The 20,642-nt window shown below is 41.2% G+C and overlaps 1 protein-coding gene across 1 annotated transcript in view; it reads left to right on the top strand.

Moving 5' to 3' along the window:
- The window catches only part of LOC109637328 (dual specificity calcium/calmodulin-dependent 3',5'-cyclic nucleotide phosphodiesterase 1C-like), a 105,114-nt gene continuing 84,472 nt past the window's right edge, over nucleotides 1-20,642 (top strand). Inside the window, exons 1-2 of the mRNA XM_069531810.1 lie at nucleotides 1-10,650; nucleotides 11,248-11,364. Coding sequence (XP_069387911.1) covers nucleotides 10,366-10,650; nucleotides 11,248-11,364 — 402 coding nt within the window. The 5' untranslated portion in view covers nucleotides 1-10,365. The remainder of the gene's footprint in view (nucleotides 10,651-11,247; nucleotides 11,365-20,642) is intronic.

Raw genomic sequence — 20,642 nt, 5'->3', positions numbered from 1 at the left:
GCATGTGCCTGGAGGGATCATTGTTGATGTTAACAAATTGAAATCTATAGGATAAAAATGATTTAAACCAGTCTAGTGCCGTTCCTTTGAGCCCTAAATGTTGTTCTAGTCTCTGTAACAAGATCTTATGATCCATGGTGTCAAATGCTGCACTAAGATCCAACAGGAAGTGTACAGAGACAAGTCCATCATTTGATGCCATAAAAAGGTCATTACTGACTTTCAATGTGGTGTTTCTGTGCTGTGATGGATTCTAAATCCTGACTGGAAATTTTCAAGCAAACCGTTACTATCTAAGTAATCACACAACTGGTTAGCAACAGCTTTTTCTAGGATTTTTGAAATTAATATGGATATGGGTCTTTAATTAGCTAAAACCTCTGGATCAAACAGGCTTTTTAAGCAGAGGTTTATTTACAGCTACCTTCAAAGCTTGTGGTATGACACACCTCATTAGGACTTAGTCCTGTTGTCGCACTTGGTGCACTTCGAATAGAGTACAGCACAAAAGGCAGTGCATCATGCCATTTTAGACCCGTTGCCATCACAGTTTTGGTCAATAGTTGAGTTCATTCTTTCAACTTGACCTCTCTTGACCTTGATCTGTGGGTGATAAGGAACATGTAACTGCCATTTAAATCCTAAGATAGCTGACAGACCTTTAGTGATTTTTGAAACAAAAGCTGGACCTCTGTCACTATCTATTTCCTGAGGCACTCCATACCTAGGGATCAGATCTTTTAGCAGACATTTCACAATTGTTCTTGCATCTTCTTTTCATATGCAAATCCCTCCACCCATTTCGAGAAGAGATCTGTTATGACTAACAATTATTTGTAGCCTTGACGACTTGGCATATGTACAAAGTCTATTTGCAAATTTAGAAAAGGCCTTGACGGCGGTTCTGAATGGTCATGTTTGATTGCGTTCTTCTTCTTTCTGGTCTGTTGGCATATCATACAACTATCCAAGTGTTTGGAAGACTTTTGTAATTCCTGGTGCAAACCATTGCGAGCGAATAAAATCATTTATTACCCCTCTTCCGACATGTGCTGGTCCATGAGCAACGTGGGCCAGCACATGTAGGACAGCTCGAGGGCAAACAGGTCGACCATCAGGGTGGAGCCACAGACCAGACTCCGCATTAAATGCACAACATTTACGCAACCAAAGATTTTGCTCCCTGTCATCAGTGTGATTTTGCATTTTCACAACATCATTAGTTGAAGGTACTGGAATTGGATTGGCGGGCTGTGTGGAGCCACAAACCTCCATTCATCTGGGCAGTTTGCTTTTGGGATGGGTATGTTACATGGGCTGGTGGTTTGAACCAGCACACCTTGATCCAATACAGATTGAATGACACCTTCAATACCTGCAATTGCTTTGTGAGGCAAATGGTACTGTCTTATCATTGGTTGCTTAGCATCATGTTTGAGTGTGACTTTATGTGGCCCACAAAATGGATGGCATCTCTGAAAGCTCTGATGGCGGCCCATACTGTGTGGGAAGGGGTGGCTTGTGTACAACAAAAGTGCTTGGTGGGAACTGAGTGTGCTCACTGAAAGATACCATATACAGTTCCTCACCCAAGTGTGTTATTGTTTGTGTTTAAGGGCCACCATTTTGTTAAGTTGCTGTGGCCCACAGCCAGGAACAACTACTACTGTGACGTGTGGAAATTAGTCTTTAGCATTAAACAAGTTATACTGTGAGGTAGATAGTTGGATTGGTATGGCACACCCCTGTGGACTAACAAACAAACAGTGCTCACACTCCAACCCCTCTTGTTTATTCAAATTCACCTTAGCCAATTGTTTATACTGCTCTGAAGGGTTAAATACCGCTGTACAATGACAATGCAGGAGAGGCCTCATGGCAGACATAAATGTTGCGCATGCTGGGGAAGTTTTAGCAATTTTTTGAATGTTTGACACTGAAACTAGAAAGCATGTCCAACATTACAAACAGTCAGTAGTAGATTGCAAAAATTGAAACGCTTGAGCAGCCTTACTTTAAGGGAGGGTTAAAAACAATCCATCTGGGTTACAACGAATTGTAAATGCAGTTTACAAAGTAAATCTCTTCCCATGAGATTGATTTGTCTCTTATCAGATATAAGAAAAGAATGCTGCACATGTTAACCTTCAACCATGACTGTAGTTTTCTGTGATAGGGGCTCTGCAATCTGAACACCAGAAACGCCTACAGTGGTAACAAAATTTGATGTCGGTGTACTTACATGCTCAGCAAATTTTACAATGGAGATAGTTGCTCCACTATCTACCACATCTCAGCAGTACTACCATTTATTTGAACCAGCATCATTGGATCGCTAGATGGATCAGTAGAAAGTTGAATTGTTGCTGCTTGAATGGGAAATGATTGCTCTGATCCTGTCTCCCCAGGGCCTCCCTATGCTTTATTGTAATATGTTGGTTGCACATAAGCATCCAGTGGGGGTGGAGGTGGTGGAGGTGAAAGAGCAGAATAGGCTGTCTGTGGGGGGTCCCTTGTTTGATGACCCTCGTTTGGGTGCCTGTTTTTACGACGACGACCGCTCCTACACTCTCTAGCCCAATGCCCTGCTTTTGTAATGACGACACACAGAACTGAACCCAAGCGCACGACAACAAACAGTCTTAGTGCGGGCAACGTGGTTTATTCACTGACAGAGCAGAGAAAATACAGTTCAAAACCAGGATATCAGTCCGTATAGCAAACAAGGGGTAGGCAAGAAGGGAATCCAAAATCCAAATGGGGTAGTAGTCCTGTCAGGGACAGGCAGGCAAGTATAAAGAATTTAACGCGGGATAGCTAGGCAGGAACACACTAGACAATCTGGCAGAGAGTGAATGAAACTGACCAGTATAAATACACAGATGAACTAATGACAGAATGGGGAGCAGCTGAGTGTGTGTGGGGGGAGACTCCGGTGAAGGGAATGAGGTGATTAGTGGCTTGTGACAGTGACTAGATCTGAAATGACAGAGAGATGATTGGAAACAAGGCATTGGTAGATAGTTCTGACAGCTTTGCCACATTTGTTACAAGTTCCTCGTCTCGGCCTGTTACTATACTCTTCACCCCCTTGTCGTGGTTCAAATTGATCATTTACATGCCGTAACATTTGTTTCGTTTTGGAGATGGAAATATCACAAATGAAAACCTCATACTTGTATAACACCATTATTTTATTTATTGTTGCCTTCCAGGTTTTGGTGTTCCAATCAGGGATTGACAGCTTATATGTTGCTGTCACATGTGGCCTCAGATTTAGCTTACTTAAGAAAAGTTTCTACAGCAAAAAGTTCATTTTCTTCCCATTTAATTCATGGGCACAGACTCTTCTGGATGTTGGACACAGTGAATCACCTGTGAGAAGTCAATATGCTATCATGCTCATTTTGTTATAGCTGTTTTTAGCTTCTCCATTTAACCAATCAATCAAAGTTTCAGTTGCAGGCCATTGACCATCCTCTGTTGCTTCAGGGAAAACAAAAGTCATCTTTACATAAGGATTATTCAGTGCTATATGTGAAAGTGATCAGCTATTGAACATCAGGTATTAGACAGTTGTAAACAGTGCATGCTTGTTTCAACCATATCCAATACTCATCAGGGCAAGTAATTGGATTGGGAGATTTCCTTGTCATATCCATGATTTCAGAGGGAGACCACGGTTTGCAGATAGATGTGGCACCTAACATTATCTTTGGAGCATTAATCGACAGTGATTTTGACAATTCTGGCAAATGGGTTCTCAAAGTGTTTAATTCATGCATAACTTTTCTTGTCAACATTTTTTTTTGGCCATCATTGTCTCTGATACCAACAGCGGGAGTAATGTGCAGTTTCAGGATAGGTCTGTGTTGTTTTTGGTGTCACTACATGCTCTGCTTCAGCACTGTGTTGTGTTAAGTCCTGCCTTCTCCTGTGTGGTTCTCTGTTCCTCTGATTCTGTGGTGGCAATTTCTGTAAAACAAGCACAAAGTCAAAGACTTCTTTCTGAAAGTTTAATTCAGCATCTGCAGATGGACTCATCAGTACACATCACCTGAATGACATGCACAAATGAGCAAAGAACATAGGAGAATCAGTGTTCAATATCTCACAGCCCCCTCCCACTAAGTATGCAAAGGTATTTATTACCCTCTTGTAGTTTCACTCAGTGGAGGAGACATCGTATCCATTTGTTTACATGTTCAGTGGATGAGACCCCAGGTGTGAGATCCCAATCAGAGATACAACGAGATACCATAAAGATGTGGTTTATCGAGGCCATAAAACTCAAGTCTCTTAAGCCATATTCGTAAACCTTAAGGTTATGCTTTTAGATTAACAATTTGGTCAACCATTTGGTCAGTACTCAACATACATGCTCATGCAATTAAACATAAACAAATGTAAAATTTCCATTACAATTCTGACTCAGAAGTCTCGCTGCTGTCTTGTGCTCTTGCACCTGTTGCACTTTTTTCTAGTTCTGCAGCTTTTCTGTCTCTTTCCCTGTCAGCCCTCTCTTTCTTTTCTTGCCTAACTATTTTTTTTCTCTCTCCTCTCTCTCCCTATTCTCTTCTGCCTGTCTCAACTGCCTTTCGTTATTCTCTGCCTCCTGTCTTTCCCCATTCTGTGCTGTTCATATTCTTTGTTCTTCTAGAACTGCCGCTACCTGTAGCCAAAAATCATCATCCTTCTTTGCCTGTGATAAGCTGGTTGAACCAGTTACATTAGCAGTTAAAAAGGGATTTGTTGTATTTGTATTTGACAGTTTTGGGTAAGTTGAAACCACTTTCTCATTTTTTTTTTGTTCTGACATTGGCAATCCGACAGCATTTAGAATGGTCAGCAGAGTGTGGGGAGAGGAAGTTTTAGCTTGACGCTTTGCCCAGCCATACATCATGGCTTTAGCACATGCTTCCAAATGATCAGCATGTCGTTGCTTTATTTTCATAAGCTTAATTGCTCACGTCTGTAACTCTGCCTGAAGCCTCTGCATATGTCACATTTTTAGCACTTTGTCACACCATTTCTCTCAATTCATCAGAAGCCCATTTGCTGCCTTTGCTCACTCTGATTCCACATCGCTGATGAGCTACTGTTAACCACCTTTGCATACATCCTTCATGTATCCCAAATTCCAAGAGGCTTTACCAACATTCGGATTAACATTCATCTCAGCCATCTGCAGCTTCTCTTTTACAAACGACCCCTCATACGGCCATGCAACATCAGTCCATTCACACATCAACAAAGAAAAAGGGAAAACATGTTCCCATCCCTCCTGTCAACCAACAATTCCAGCCGGCATTTTCTGGAGAAAACATTGCTTTAAAATGTGATATAGGATCTGATGTGGGTGTGTGTGCACCTGCTTCAGCCTGTTGCTTATCAATGACAGGTTGACATTTCTGTTCCATATTGCTAGCATTTTTTGTTTCAGATAAGTAGTTACATTTTTTCATAAACTTTGATGAATTCATTTGTTCAGTTATAGAATCACCTCCACTCACTGCTTTAGACGATTTGTTACCCATTTTCACATTCACATTTAAGACATTATACATCAACAGATATCAATAAAACACTGCAGCAGCATCAAAGTGTTTACACTTTTCTTGTTAATATAATGGTGGTGGTCTGAAGTCAAAAAATGGATGAAAACTCAGAAAGTATTTCACCTTGTGTGCACAATCTTAAAACTATCAGTGCCTAGACTCCGGGATCAGAAATCCCAACGGAGCCTCCACAGGACACAGAGTAGATAATCCCCGATATTGACTTAAATGAACTAGGCCTCTTCGCACTACTTCAAAAATGTATTTTCTATAGTTTAAACCTCAGGTGGGTCCCTCTGTGTCAGGTGGAGCCTGAGGCCACCCCGGAAAACATAACAGCCCTCTTTTTATGGCTCTGCGGGGGGATCAGAAACACACGACCCACATCTGTTATTTATTTTCTTTTTCTTCACCACCACACACTTTGCTCTGTAACCAGCTGTTACCAGCTTTAGTTAATCAATCACATCTGTATTGTCTTTACATGATTTGACTTCCATTGGTTTTGACCAAAATTTCTGACCTGTCTGATTGGGTACATTTTGACAAATTTATTTTCGAATCAACTGAAAAGTCACACACATTTTTAACAATCTCGTCAAACGTAGACATGGCAAGAACGAAATATAATCGAATTTACCACGTCTTAGTTGTATTGAGATCCTGTTCATGATCATCCTGCCAATTGTTGAAAAAACAGACGGCTTGTGTTTTTCCGAGTCAATGTCAGGGTCAGTGAATACAGCATGTTGATGTACGTGTCATTGCATTGGGCCGGAGTGATTGACACGGATGACAAGTGGTGCACTATGGCGACTGTCAAGAAAAGGAAGGTGGATGCAGAATGCCACGTATTCCAGGAAAAGTAGAGGGGGTCCTCTCTAAGAAGGCCGCCATGTTTTTTACATTAGTCCAGACTGGACAAACTAAACACCCTTTGAGTTTTTTGAGACAACTGAAGGCTACCACAGGTTCACTTTCATGTTTGGAAGGGGAGAGTGAGGTGAGGGGTATTCAGCTGCAACATGCAATTCCAACACTAGATATCACAAAATTCTACACACTGTACCTTTAATACGTGTGATTATCAGTTGTGTGTGAGGAGGGATAGCGACAAGCACACAGGCACACACACACAGGCTCTTCCTGCAGATTATGTCACAACACAGTGTTTTAACTTCATTGTTGCAGAAGAAGCAACGCCCCATTTATCCAGAAAATGCATATGAATTCAAAACTTTTTATAGAGATGATTAGGATGAAAGGGTGTCAGTTTCATAGTTATTTAATACATTATTGCTGTGTATCTACTATTTTTATTTAAATAAATGGAGTTTTAATATAATATGCATAAGTTAAAAGGGTGTACAGCTGGAGGTTATCTTCCTCCCTGTCACTGTGTGGCACTATGCCAGGGTTATGGCACCCTGATTGCTGGGAGCTGTTGGTCGCCTGCTTATAACTAGGTGAGCGGCCACACCTCTCTCTCTCCTTCCACTCTCTGATCCTTCCGGTGGTGGCTGCGGCGTGGTGTGCTATACCTCGGGGCGCATTCCCGTACATACAGGTAATGCAGCACACTTTCTCTTCCATCCCCTGCAAGCGCAATGTGCACATTGGTGACACTGATTTCCAACTCATAGCACGACAGCTGGCCGGTTATACTGAGGGACGGGTGTCCCGCTGGGAGCTCTGCTGGGGTTAAGTTCATGTCCGCAGCAAATTCGTGCCGTTTGGTGCAGCACTCTCGACCTTCTGCTGGCCCTAGGGCTGCACATAGAATAAGGTATGTACAAATGTGTATGTAGAAATGTGACTAAATATTTTCTAAATGTGGCTAAGAAATATTAACTATTTGCCCTGTGTTTTTAAAGGCTGCAGTTAAGTGTGTGGCCTGTCTCTCATCACCGCTCCCTGGAGTAGTTCTGCTGTTTTGGCTTTGCGGGATCTGTTAGGTTCTGGTTGCTCTGCCCTGGTCTGGTTCTGGTTCTGGCTGGCCACTTTATTCACAACCTCTCCACCCATGTTAATGGGCTGGTGGTGTAACCTCGGGCAGGCAACTTCTGCCACCATTATTTTTAACCATTGTTGTATTAATTTGTTTAATTTGGTTTTGTTTAATTTTGTAGTATTTATTCTCTTTGTATATCTGTTGTTTTATAGTAAATTTGTGGATTACTTGTTTTTTTCTTTCTTTGAGTGTGGTTATTTGATTTTTTATCATTGGTTTTAACTTTTCTTTCTGGGTTGGACAGGTGCTGTGGGCCCCAGGCGGCAGCCCAACTCCCTGGTGGTGGCGTTCTTCACGATTCCCTTTTTGAGTTGGTGTGCAGTGTCATGGTGGTTAGTTTGAGGTCCCCTCTCCTTTTTGCTTCCCTGCCACTGTTGTAAGCCCAAGCCCTGTTCTTCCTCCCTTTTGGTCCCCATGCCTGAGTGCCATTCTATTGTATCCCACCTGGTATCCTGAGAGCTAGTGTATTGCTCGTTTTTGTTTTGCTAAGCGTTAATTTCATTTGTTGTCAATAAAATGTATTCTTTATGGACCGCTCTCTGCCCCTGTGGATAATTGAACTTATGTGATCTTGTCTATTTAAAACTTTCCCCTCTGTAATTTCCTGGGGGTGAAACTACCCCAGGTGGCGTTGTTGCAATGAACCTCAACCCAGTTTGCCACAGGTGCATGTTTACATTTTCATTTGGGCCTTCATCATTTGTGCAAACATGGTGTGAGAAAGTTCAAAATTTGTTCCAGAGTACGAACAAATTTAGGTAAGAACATATTGATGAATCCCAGATTCATGCTTCAAGACTGCATGTAAGATTGCAACTCTGCCTCCTGGTCTCTACTCTGGATTGTCACGGTGTGGACTGTTTAATAAAGTTTTTCTTATTTCTAGATATGAGAGCCACTCCATCCAAAGTTGGATGAATGCAATCTCTCCTAATCAGACCAGGTTTTCACCAATTATCCACTTTGTTTTGTGGACACCACCTCGACAGCCAGTGTTTGGATGACGTGCGGCTGTACATGTCATCATTGGTCATATCAGGCTGGGGTCCGGAGAAAATTACGGAGTCCGACATTGTCTTTTCATGCATACACACCGGATCAATATTGACTTTTGTGACCTCCAACTGATGTAGTCGGAGGTGGAACCTCGATAATCAAGTGTAATGTGTTGGTCACTCTCATTTATCAGTTTAGTGGCCTGTTCATTACAGCAGGAAAAACTTCACACAAAACCTATACAATCTAAAACAGTGCAAATCCAAATTAATTCGAAAATCAAAGCAAAGCTGATCAAATTATGATTTTCTGCTGTTTGACACTTGCAAGTAAAAGTCCTGCATCAAAACTAGAAAAGTGTCAAGGTTAATAATGATTAACAAGTGCTCAAGTTATAGTCAATATATTTGGCTGATCTCAGCCATGTTCAACTGATCTTGTTAATTTATAATACATGCATAAATGTGTCTCAGAGTCCCTCAAGATTGCATACCAATTTGTCACATTATGCAAATTAATTATAATCCATTAGAGTTTATTGATCCATCATGGGAAAATTCTTTTTAACCCTGAAACACAATCCCACACACACAGGAGAGAGATGGTGGAGTGGTGCGAGCATTTGGGGGGTTGCCTTGCCTTGCTGCTCAGCATTGCCCAGGAGGTGAACTGGCACCTCTCCAGCTACCAGTCCACCTTCCATACTTTTTGGTCCATGCTGGACTTGAACTGGTCACCCTCTGGTTCCCAATCCAAGTCTCTACGGACTGAGCTACTCTGTCCCTGAGTTGTAGGTGTGGGCTTAGCTCTTGCCTGTTATATGTAAGGTGGCAAAATCTGTTGTATTCCATCTGGCTAATACAATTGCGTTTACTCGTCATGTGCTAGGTCAACACCATTGGTTGCACCATCTCAGTATCATTAGTATAATCATTAGCTTTAGCATGGCCGTAGCATTAGCCAGCATAGTAGTGTGTTAAGGTAGCACTCACAGTAACATAGGTAAACCATTTAATCTTGCTATACTGTACATACACACAGTCCACAACCAATAGTAGCCTCAAGACACAGTTTTATTTCACACCCATTTATTTGATATTCTTTGGGTAAGTGTCTTGCCTGTTATAGTTTTTCATCTTTATGCGGGGTTTCCTGGTCCCACTGGCAAACAGGAAGTGGTCCATTCCAATTCCATTTGTAGAGGGGGAAACCTGGAGTGTACCACATAAAGGCCATTCCAGAGGGGTGTTTTAACCGCTATCAAAGAAATGCATCTTTTAAGTGCCCATATAATATAGCATGGTGATATTTCTGTGACATAGTTTGATTAGATTAAATGTTTTTAATTTCACATCTTACAGCAATTTTCTAATTGATTTTGTCTGATTTATGGTTTGTCTTGTAGGAGGGGTCTGGAGGACGCGTATACAAGAGCCCAAGAGTCAGGGGCCTATTAGTGGTTGTAGTCTTATAGTTAAGACTTAAATTGTCTTACTATAGTTTGAGAGCTATAGTTTGCACATTTGCAAATCTGCACCTGCACTTGACTGGTGTCAACAATACAATTTAAGCACCAAGGGAAGTCTTCCACCATGGTGCTCAATACTACAGTGTGAGTTGAATTTGAAGTCCATAAGACTCGTGTTTTGCCAAGGTTAGTTATTCAGACTTTATGTTTGTGACTGCTAACTATTTTATGAGGTATACCTCACAGTTAAAAGGATATACCCTTTTTTGAGGTATTCCCTCAAGTTACTGTGATCATTTTGGCCCAATAACAATATACTGTGAAACACTACAATGAACTACAAATTCAGCTTGATTGTTTTATCTTATTTTACCATTAACTATTTTACTGTTAGTAATAAATGTTCTGATTCAAAGCATTGGCCATTTAAAAAATTGAAAAAAAATGTTAAAATGAAAAAAAAAGAAAGACATTTTTGCCATACTAGCCATGAAGCATTCAGTGTGCCTTGGCTTGTTTTACATTGTTCTTTGGTATGTGTCTTGTACAGAATGTACAGACGAAACTCCAACATGACTGGTTTCTGCTATCCCCCAAATGTCATCACTGTGCTCAAGGTATTGGTGTGTTTTTCTGTTTGATTGTGTAACAGATTCATATAAAAATGGCATACAACAATATTCCAGATTTCTTGCAATTGACATACATTTTGGGGGAATTTGTACATAGGTTTAATACCGTGCTCATGCAAGTTTTAAAAATAGTAATAAATCCATTCACCACTGTTAAATTAAGTTTGAACTGATAGTGTTAGGGTTGTTTAACAGTTTACGTTAAGTGGGGGATGTAATAAATGTTTTATAATTATTACACTGCATTACTGCTACCACATCTGTTGTAACACTAAATCTAATTGCAAATCAAATAGCAGGTACAATTACCTTACTTTTTATACTGTAAATAATGTAGATAGTTGCTTCAAAGTATATTCAAATGTTGTTTTGACTAAACAACATAAACCTTCGCAGCACCTTGAGTTAAATCTATCCACATTTTGTAGTAAAGCCACTGATGTCACAAAGTTACCCCTGACATTAAGCTAATAAACCACTAACACTACATATTTGTTGTCTATGATACCTTTAAAAACTACCATTGCAAAAACAGAAAATTTGCTAATTAAACTTGTTTGTGTTTGTATGTGTCCATTCTAGCACATAGACTTGTGGTCCTTTGATGTGTTTAAGTTGAATGACGCCAGTGGAGATCATGCTCTGAAATTTGTCCTCTATGAGCTACTCACCAGATACGACTTGATCAATCGTTTTAAGGTATGTTATTTCAATTCAATTCAGTTTTATTTGTATAGCACCAAATCATGATATACATTATCTCAAGGCACTTTACATAGAAGGTCAAGACCTTAAAATCTTATTTAATATAAAGAAACCCAACAGTTCCCACAATGAACAGCACTTTGGCGACTGTGGAGAGGAAAAACTCCTTCCTTAACAGGGAGAAACCTCTTGCACAACTAGGTTCAATGTGGGCAGTTATCTGCCTCAAACAGGTTGCGGTGAACAGAGAAAAATGAGGAGGAGAGTGGAGATGGATGGAAAAGAGGGGAGAGAAGAGAGAGAAAGTGGGGAGGAGGGGGAGAGAGAGGCGAGAGAGACCGAGAACACGAGAGCACAACTACAGACCTGTCTCTTTTCTTCCTTTTCTCTCCAAAGCACAGGAGCTTGATATCTTTGATCAACTCTCTTCACATCTTTACATGGACCTGTGTTGTGGGTCTTTGTCATTCCCTTAGTATGACACATAATCAGCTGTAACATTATTAACCTGCCGAGCAACTTATTACATTTTCCTTCCGATGGAATCTCTCCCTGTGTCTGCTGTTAATTAGACAGTGTTCCATGCTGCATACAGTTCCTGATGCTCTTTGTACATAGACACATAGTTTAAGCACACAATAGATAGATAAATGCATACAGATGCAACCTTCCCCCCTTCGGGACTACTATTACACAATAATAAACCACAGAATACATCATAAATCAATGGCAGCTGTGGAGATGACATCTGCAACGATAACTTTAAGGTGGCAACAGCAATCCTGCAGTAATCAAGTATCTTGTCATACAACAAGTACCCATACAAATGTAACAACAGCAAAGTAATAACATGATTTATACGCAGTGGACAGTTCAATTCAATTCAATTTTATTTGTATAGCGCCAAATCATAATATACATTATCTTAAGGCACTTTACATAGAAGGTCAAGACCTTAAAATCATGTTAAATATATAGAGAAACCCAACAATTCCCACAATGAGCAGCACTTTGGCGACTGTGGAGGAAAAGTTCCCTCATTAACAGGGAGAAACCTCTAGCAGAACAAGGCTAAAATGTGGGGAGTCCCCTGCCTCGACCGGTTGGGGTGAGCAAAGAAAAAGGGGAGAAGAGAGGAGAGATGGGTGGAAAAGAGGGGAGAGAAGAGAGAGTGATAGTGGGGAGGGGGAAGTAGGGGAGAGAGGGAGGCGAGAAAGGCCGGGCACCATCAGGTATCAGATCTGACTAGTTAAAATGTAAACAACAGTGTAAAGACTATTAATTATTATTGATAACATGCACAATTCTTATAATAATTAATTACTGAGATATTGTTATTAATATTGGTAAAAGTTGTTGTCCTGAGGTTCCGGGGTCAGAGAAATGAGAGAGAAAGAGAGAGAGAGAGACTATGGGAGTACAAAGTGAAATAGTCATTGACATGTATTAAAATAAATAAATGAATGAATGTGGGGGGGGGGGGCAGAGAGACAGAGAGAAGTGGAGAGGTGCTCAGTGCATGATGGGAGTTCCCCCGCATTCTAGACCTTTAGCAGCATAACTAAGGTAACTGTGGTTCAGGACTCACCTGATCCAGAATTAACTATAGGCTTTATCAAAAAGGAAAATTTTAAATTTAACTTTAAATGCCGAGATGGTGTCTGCCTCCCGAACCCAGAGTGGGAGCTGGTTCCACAGGAGAGGAGCCTGGTAGCTGAATGCTCTACCTCCTGTTCTAATCTTACAGACTCTTGGAACCACAAGAGAGCCTGTGTTTTTTGAACGAAGTGATCTATTTGGATAATACAGTGTTATCACGTCTTTGGTGTATGAAGGGGCTTGATTGTTAAGGGCTTTAAATGTGAGGAGCAGGATCTTGAAATCTATTCTCAATTTTACAGGAAGCCAATGAAGAGAAGCTAAGACAGGAGTTATATGACCCCCCTTCTAGTTCCTGTCAGCACTCGTGCTGCAGCATTTTGGACTCAACTGGAGACTTTTTACAGATTTCCTGGGGCATCCTGATAATAAAGAATTATAGTAATCTAGTCTAGAGGTAATGAATGCGTGGACTAGTTTTTCAGCATCCTTCTGAGACAGGATGTTTCTAATTTTGTTAATATTGCGCTGGTGGAAGAAAGCTGTTCAGACAGTGATTGTCTAAGATGTTTAGGGCCAATTACAACGACCTCAGTTTTGTCTGAATTTAGAAGTAAGAAGTTTTGGGTCATCCAGGCCTTGATGTTCTTGAGACATTCCTGAAGTTGAACTAAGTGATTAGATTCATCATGCTTCATAGAAATGTACAGCTGGGTGTCGTCTGCGTGACAATGGTAGTGTGGTGCTTTCTCGGTGTACTGATGTCACGGTTCTAAACAAATCATGCAGTCCTCACCTGGAGACATTATTCATAAATTGTAAACCGTTTTATTCACCGCGGAAGTTTTCCTAATTTATTCTGGTCAGAGTCTACATCCCTCCTTAGGCCTGTGTAACTGAGACATTACAACACCTGGCCGACCAGATAAACAACATGGAGAAAAAACACCCGGACTCGCTGCTCATTGTTTTGGGGGACTTTAACAGATCAAAGCTCAGCCATGAACTGCCTAAATATAAACAGCACATTAAGTGTCCCACAAGGGACACAAACGCTCTGGACCATTGTTACACTGTTCTAAATCCTTGGGACTCTCTGATTACTGCATGGTTCATCTTATCCCGACCTACAGGTAGAAGCTGACTTCTGCTAAGTCTGTGGTCAAGACGGTGAGAAGATGGACCTACGATGCAATAGTGGAATTACAATTGGAATTGGAGTGTTTTTGAGGCTGCAGCCTCAGACCTGCATAAACTGACTGATACTGTGACATCATACATCAGTTTTTGTGAGGACATGTGTGTTCCCACCAGGACCTTCCACACATACAACAACAACAAACCCTGGTTCACTGCAAAACTCAGGCAGCTCCGTCAGGCCAAGGAGGAGGCCTACAGAAGTGGGGACAGAGTCCTGTACAACCAGGCCAGAAACACACTGACAACCAAGGTGAAAGCAGCTAAGAGGAGCTACGCTGAAAAGATCAAAAACAGCCTTTCAGCCAATGATCCGGCATCAGTGTGGAGAGGCTTGCAGAACATAACAAACTACAGGAGACCATCCCCCAACACTGCAGTAAACAATCAACTGGCTGACGAGCTGAATGTGTTTTACTGCAGATTCGACTCATTCACACCTCTCCCCCCCTCAGTCATAAAAGACCCATCCACACCCCTTCAGCCACCTCTCCCCTCTGACCCCCCACCAGCACTCAGGATCTGTGAAGAGGATGTTTGTCAGCTTTTCCACAAACAGAAGATCAGGAAGGCACCCGACCCAGACTGTGTGTCAGCCTCCTGTCTGAAGGTCTGTGCTGACCAGCTGGCCCCCATCTTCACCCAGATCTTCAACAGATCCCTGGAGCTGTGCGAAGTCCCCTCATGCTTCAAACTCTCCACAATAATCCCGGTCCCCAAGAAACCCACCATCACAGGACTGAATGACTTCAGGCCTGTCGCCCTCACGTCTGTAGTCATGAAGTCATTTGAGAGACTGGTATTGTCGCACCTGAGGGACATCACAGACCCCCTGCTGGACCCCCTGCAGTTTGCCTACTGGGCAAACAGGTCAGCGGATGATGCTGTCAACATGGGACTGCACTAGATCCTGCAACACCTAGACTCTGCAGGGACGCACACCAGGATCCTGTTTGTGGACTTCAGTTCGGCGTTCAACACCATCGTTCAAGACCTCCTCCACACCAAGCTCACCCAGTTCACTGTGCCCTCCTCCACCTGTCAGTGGATTACAAAACTTCCTGACTGACAGGAAGCAGCAGGTGAGGTTGGGGAGCATCACATCCAGCCCCTGGACTATCAGCACTGGCACCCCCCAGGGGTGTGTGCTCTCCCCACTGCTCTTCTCCCTTTACACCAACGACTGCACCTCTAAAGACCCGACTGTTAAACTCCTGAAATTTGCAGACGACACAACGATCATCGGCCTCATCCAGGACGGTGACGAGTCTGCTTACAGACAGGAGGTTGAACGGCTGGTCTGCTGGTGTGGTCAGAACAATCTGGAGCTGAACATGCTCAAAACTGTGGAGATCACAGTGGACTTTAGGAGAAGCCCCCCCAATCTGACACCCATCACCATCACCAACAACACTGTGACTGCTGTTAAAACCTTCAAGTTTCTGGGCTCCACAATCTCCCTGGACCTGAAGTGGGAGACCAACACAGTCACCATCATCAAAAAGGCCCAGCAGAGGTTGTACTTCCTGCGCCAGCTCAGGAAGCTCAACCTTGGAGCAGCTGACACAATCCTCTCTGCCATCATTCAGTCTGTTCTCTGCTCTTCAATCACTGGTTTGAATCGGCCACCAAACAAGAAAATAACAGACTGCAACGGACAATAAGGTCTGCAGAGAAAAATTATTGGTGTCAGCCTGCCCTCCATCCAGGACCTGTACCTGTCCAGAGTCAGGAAATGGGCAGGTATCATCTCTGGAAGGTGCTACAGAACACTGTATGCCAAAACATCCAGACATAAGAACAGTTTTTTCCCTCAGGCTGTCTCTGTGTTGAACAGCTAAAATCGGACTCAAATATCAGTAACATCACCTGTAAAATATCTGTACATACCAACATACTGTGCACACTGTATATTTATATGTATTATTTGGTCCATGCACTATTCACCATTGCACCAAAACAGAAACATTTCCTTGTCTACACATCAGATATTTATGTATATATATTTTTACTTATTTGTACCTATTTAGCTTTTTTACATGTACATAGCTTTTTATGTTGTTGTCTTTGTTCTTGTTTATGTCTATGTTTGTGTTTTTTTTTAACTGTTTGTACTAAGAGAGCTAAGTAAAACCGGAGTCAAATTCCTCGTGTGTGTTCACATACCTGGCAATAAAAGTGATTCTGATTCTTATTCTGATTATTATTCATTATAAAGCACTTAATCATGCCTTATTCCTAATGAACTTATTCTGCAACTACTCAATTGATTAACAGTTTTCCCTTAATAACCTCCTAATTACTGCTCATTGATGGTATGTAAGGAAGTTGTTTTACATGAATTACAATCAAGTGCTTGGATATGTTCACTTTGTGTGTTCCCTAATATAAAGTGTTACCATCAAGTCTGGATGTGACAAAGCATGGACAAGTGTTTCTGCATCTTTTTTGAGGACTAGTCTGATTTTTGAGATATTACATAAGTGAAAGAAAGCAGTTCTAGAAATTGGTTTTAAGTGAGAATCAAAGAACAAATCAGGATCAAAGATGACTCCCAAATTCCTGACTGCCTTATTGGAAGCAAGGACAATGTAATCTAGCGCAGCTATATTATTATATAATGTATCTCTAAGGTGTTTAGGACCAAGTATTAGAAATTTAGAAAATTGCAGGTCATCCAGGTTTTTATGTCCTTGAGACATGCTTGAAGTTTAGTTAATTTATTACACTGTTCTGGTTTCATTGATAAATATAACTTGGTGTCATCTGCATAGCAGTGGAAATTTACTGAGTGTGTCCTGATAATGTTTCCTAGGGAAGACATATGCATAATGATAATAAAATTGGGCTGAGCACAGAACCCTGTAGAACACCGTAGTTAACTTTGGTGCGCATAGATTGCTCATCATTAATTTGCATAAATTGGAATTGATCTGACAAATAGGATTTAAACCAGTGTAGGGCGGTTCCTTTAATGCCAATTAGCTGTTCTAATCTCTGTTATAGAATTTGATGATCAATAGTGTTGAATGCTGGTCTAACAGGACAAGGACAGACACAAATCCTTGATCTGAAGCTATTAGAAAGTCATTTTTGACTTTTGCCAAGACTGTCTCTGTGCTCTAAACCCTGACTGAAGGTCTTCATATACATTAAATTCCTGGAGAAACTCACACAGCTGATTGCCTACAACGTTCTTGAGGATTTTAGACAGGAAAGGGAGGTTGGATATTGGTCTGTAATTGGCTAAAATCTCTGGGTCCAGGGTGGGTTTTTTGAGAAGGGGTTTGAATACGGCTATTTGAAAGGACTGTGGTACATATCCTGCTGATAATGATAGATGTATTATATTCAGTAAAGTAATATTAATTAGGGGTAGAATTTGATCTAAGATACAAGTTGTGGGTTTAGAGGATGAGATTGTTGTGGTCAGCTGATCAAGGGTGATCAGAGAGAAGCTGTCCAAATCTAGCTGTTTCTGAGGTTTCTGTGCTTGATGGTGTATTAATGTCAAGTGAGGGCAGGAGATTGTAGATTTTATTTCTAATCATTAGAATTTTTTCATTAAAGAAGGTCATAAAGATATTGCTATTAAGGGAGTGATACTGGGTTGAATGGAGGTGTGACTCTCTGTCAGCCTGGCTACAGTGCTGAAGAGAAACCTGAGGTTGTTTTTATTTTATTTATTAATGTGGAGTAGTAAGCAGCTCTTGCTTTGTGGAGGGACTTTTTATAACTCTAATACTATCTTTGCAGGCTAGATGATTTTAAACACAATTGTTGCAGCGCCACTCCTTTTCTAGTTTTCTTCATGCTTGTTTTAATTTACCTATTGTAAAGCAGCCAGCAGCAGTGCATAAAATAATAAAACATGTCATTTCATGTCGCCAGCAGGTTGCGCTGTGACAATGAGTAAATATTGACACATGGATCTGTTCAGGGTAGGACTGTGATTGTGTCAACGAGTTTTGTGGCTGAATGGATTATGCACAGAGAGGTTATAATAAATCCCTCTTTTTTGGTGAATCATCAAACTTTGACACCATGCCACGGTCAGACCATGTGACACACACAAAAATCGAGGTGGTTTTAATCTCCATGTTGTTGAGATGACACTCACTGAATTTAAAGTTGATCTGATGAAAGCCCTAGGAGGAGTTTGTTCAATTACAACACTTGTAAATGGTAAAAATTGGCCACTTATTTTCAAAATGGCCGACTTCCTGTTTGGTCTGCTTTTAAATTCCACGCTGTCTCTTTCACACTTCCTTTCAAACTCAACATTGTGGTGATCTATCGCCCTCCTGGTCCTCTCCGTGACTTCTTTGATGAGATGGATTCCCTCCCTTATGCTCTTAAAGAATCTTTCACAAATAGCAGTTACAATCCTCAGATGAGAGCTTGACAATTGTTTCTATATTTCGTTTTACCCCATCGACAGTGATATGTTGTGGTTTCTCTCTTGTGACAAATGTACTTATTGTAAGTCGCTTTAGACAAAAGCGTCTGCTAAATGCCCTAAATGTAAATGTAAATGTCTAGCATATTGATCCAAGAGAGTTTTTTGTTCTTAATGATAAAACACGTCTCTACATATCGGTGTATCGTGGGGCTGCCGGGGCTGCACTTTAGGGAGCGCTTTTTAGCTATTTTACCACAACCACTTTTTGAAAAATCATATGAATGTCTTCGGGGGGGCTGTTGTTACACAAATGTAATTTGAGTGAGATCAAACTATGTACACTGAAGTTACAGCATTTCCGTGTGTCATGGTGACTTGTTGAAGTTTGACGCCCTGCCTCTATCATGGTGTTCATCTTAATTCACAGTTTCCATATGCCTACATCATCAATGTCTTGAGGCCCTTCTGACAAAGTTGTATATGGTTGTGGTCAATAGCCAAGGAGGAAATAATCAAAGTGTAAGACGTGCAAAAAACAAGACATTTCCTGTTGCCACCAGGGGGGGAGCTGTGATTTTCAGTCATGATTTCTATGTAGATGTCATCAGGCCTGGACTCTTGTCTTACATGTCCACTTTGGAGTCGATTGTATGTCTGAGGTACAACAACCTTGTGTTCTGATGGCGTGTAATCAATGTTCAACGCCATGCCCGTGCAGTGTAAAGAAAACATTTAAAAATCTAAGTAGTTTCAAGAGTGATCAGACAGAAGCTGTCTAAATAATTAGTAGGATTCTCAGCTGTTTCTGAGATTTCTGTGCTTGATGATGTATTAGCAACTGAGGGGAGGAGATTAAAGAAATTGATAAAGACTTTGCTATTCAGGGATGGAGGAATACTGGATTAAATGGAGCTGTGACTCTTTGTCAGCAAAGCTACACTGCTGAAGAGAAACCTAAGGTTGTTTTTATTAGGGGTGCCTTGCCAGCAGGGGGCACACGTGATGAACCACCCCAGCTGGCAATGCATGCATTGGCACTTATATTATTATTCCACGTGTTTATTATGGGTGCACATACTCGAAACCTATAAAAAAACATGCAGAATTACGTTTAATCCTGTGCTATGATTTTCTAAGAATTTCGTCCAATTATTCGCTCAAAAGTCTGAAACCGACAAAAGGGACTCAAGGTCTCTCGCCCTAAAGAGTGACAGGGCAAAAACGGGCGTTTTTCAGCCACTTTTTTCGTGTTTAAACACTTCTCCTAGCCACAAACGGAGTCCGACAGACATGATTTTTACATGAGGTGAAAATATAGTTCGTTTGCCACACACACATGTCACGCTGACATCTCTCGGTGCTGTAGTTTAGGCTAGGTCAATTTATCGAGAAAAGTCTTCCGGTCTCATGACTGCCATGTAAATTCTGGGAAAAAAAGTCAGAAAAGGAGAAAAACTGAAAAAAATTTCTAACTCGCTCCCATGGTCTCATTTCTTAACTCTCCGCAATAAAAAATAGATTTTTACGTTCAGGGAAGTATCGGGATTATCTGTTCATTTCACAGATAGGATTTATAGTTTTTGAGTAAGAGACATTTGTTTGAAGACTGGTGCTAGAGCACAGCACTCTGGCTTCCCCATTGACTCTAATGTTAATCTCAAAAAATGATTCCCGATGAGAAAACTACATTTCTAACTCGCTCTCACAGTCTCATTTCTTAACTTTAACTTATAAAAAACATATGCGTACGTCTGCCAAAGTATTGGGATTCTCATGATATTTATTTCTCAGATAGGACTTATAGATTTTGAGTTAGAAGCATTTGTTTCAGGGGTGCTCTGGAGCTTCTTCGTTTCTCTAAAATGAAGGGGGGACAGGTGTTGCTAATCAAATCAGTGAGTATCCATAGGAACCCCATAGACACACTCTTTATATTTACTGATTTCAATTTTTTTTGCCACACTCTGCTTTAGTCCAGTGGTTAAAGCATTTGCACCATGTGATGTGAGTCTGGGTTCAAGACCAGGTGAGGGAGGGAGCTTTTGCTTCACTTTTTGACAATTTAAATAAAAAT

Source organism: Paralichthys olivaceus, chromosome 9, assembly GCF_024713975.1.
Source record: "Paralichthys olivaceus isolate ysfri-2021 chromosome 9, ASM2471397v2, whole genome shotgun sequence".
Lineage (NCBI taxonomy): Eukaryota > Metazoa > Chordata > Actinopteri > Pleuronectiformes > Paralichthyidae > Paralichthys > Paralichthys olivaceus.
Note: the sequence above shows the minus strand (reverse complement) of the source record. Positions and strands in the feature narration are given on the sequence as shown.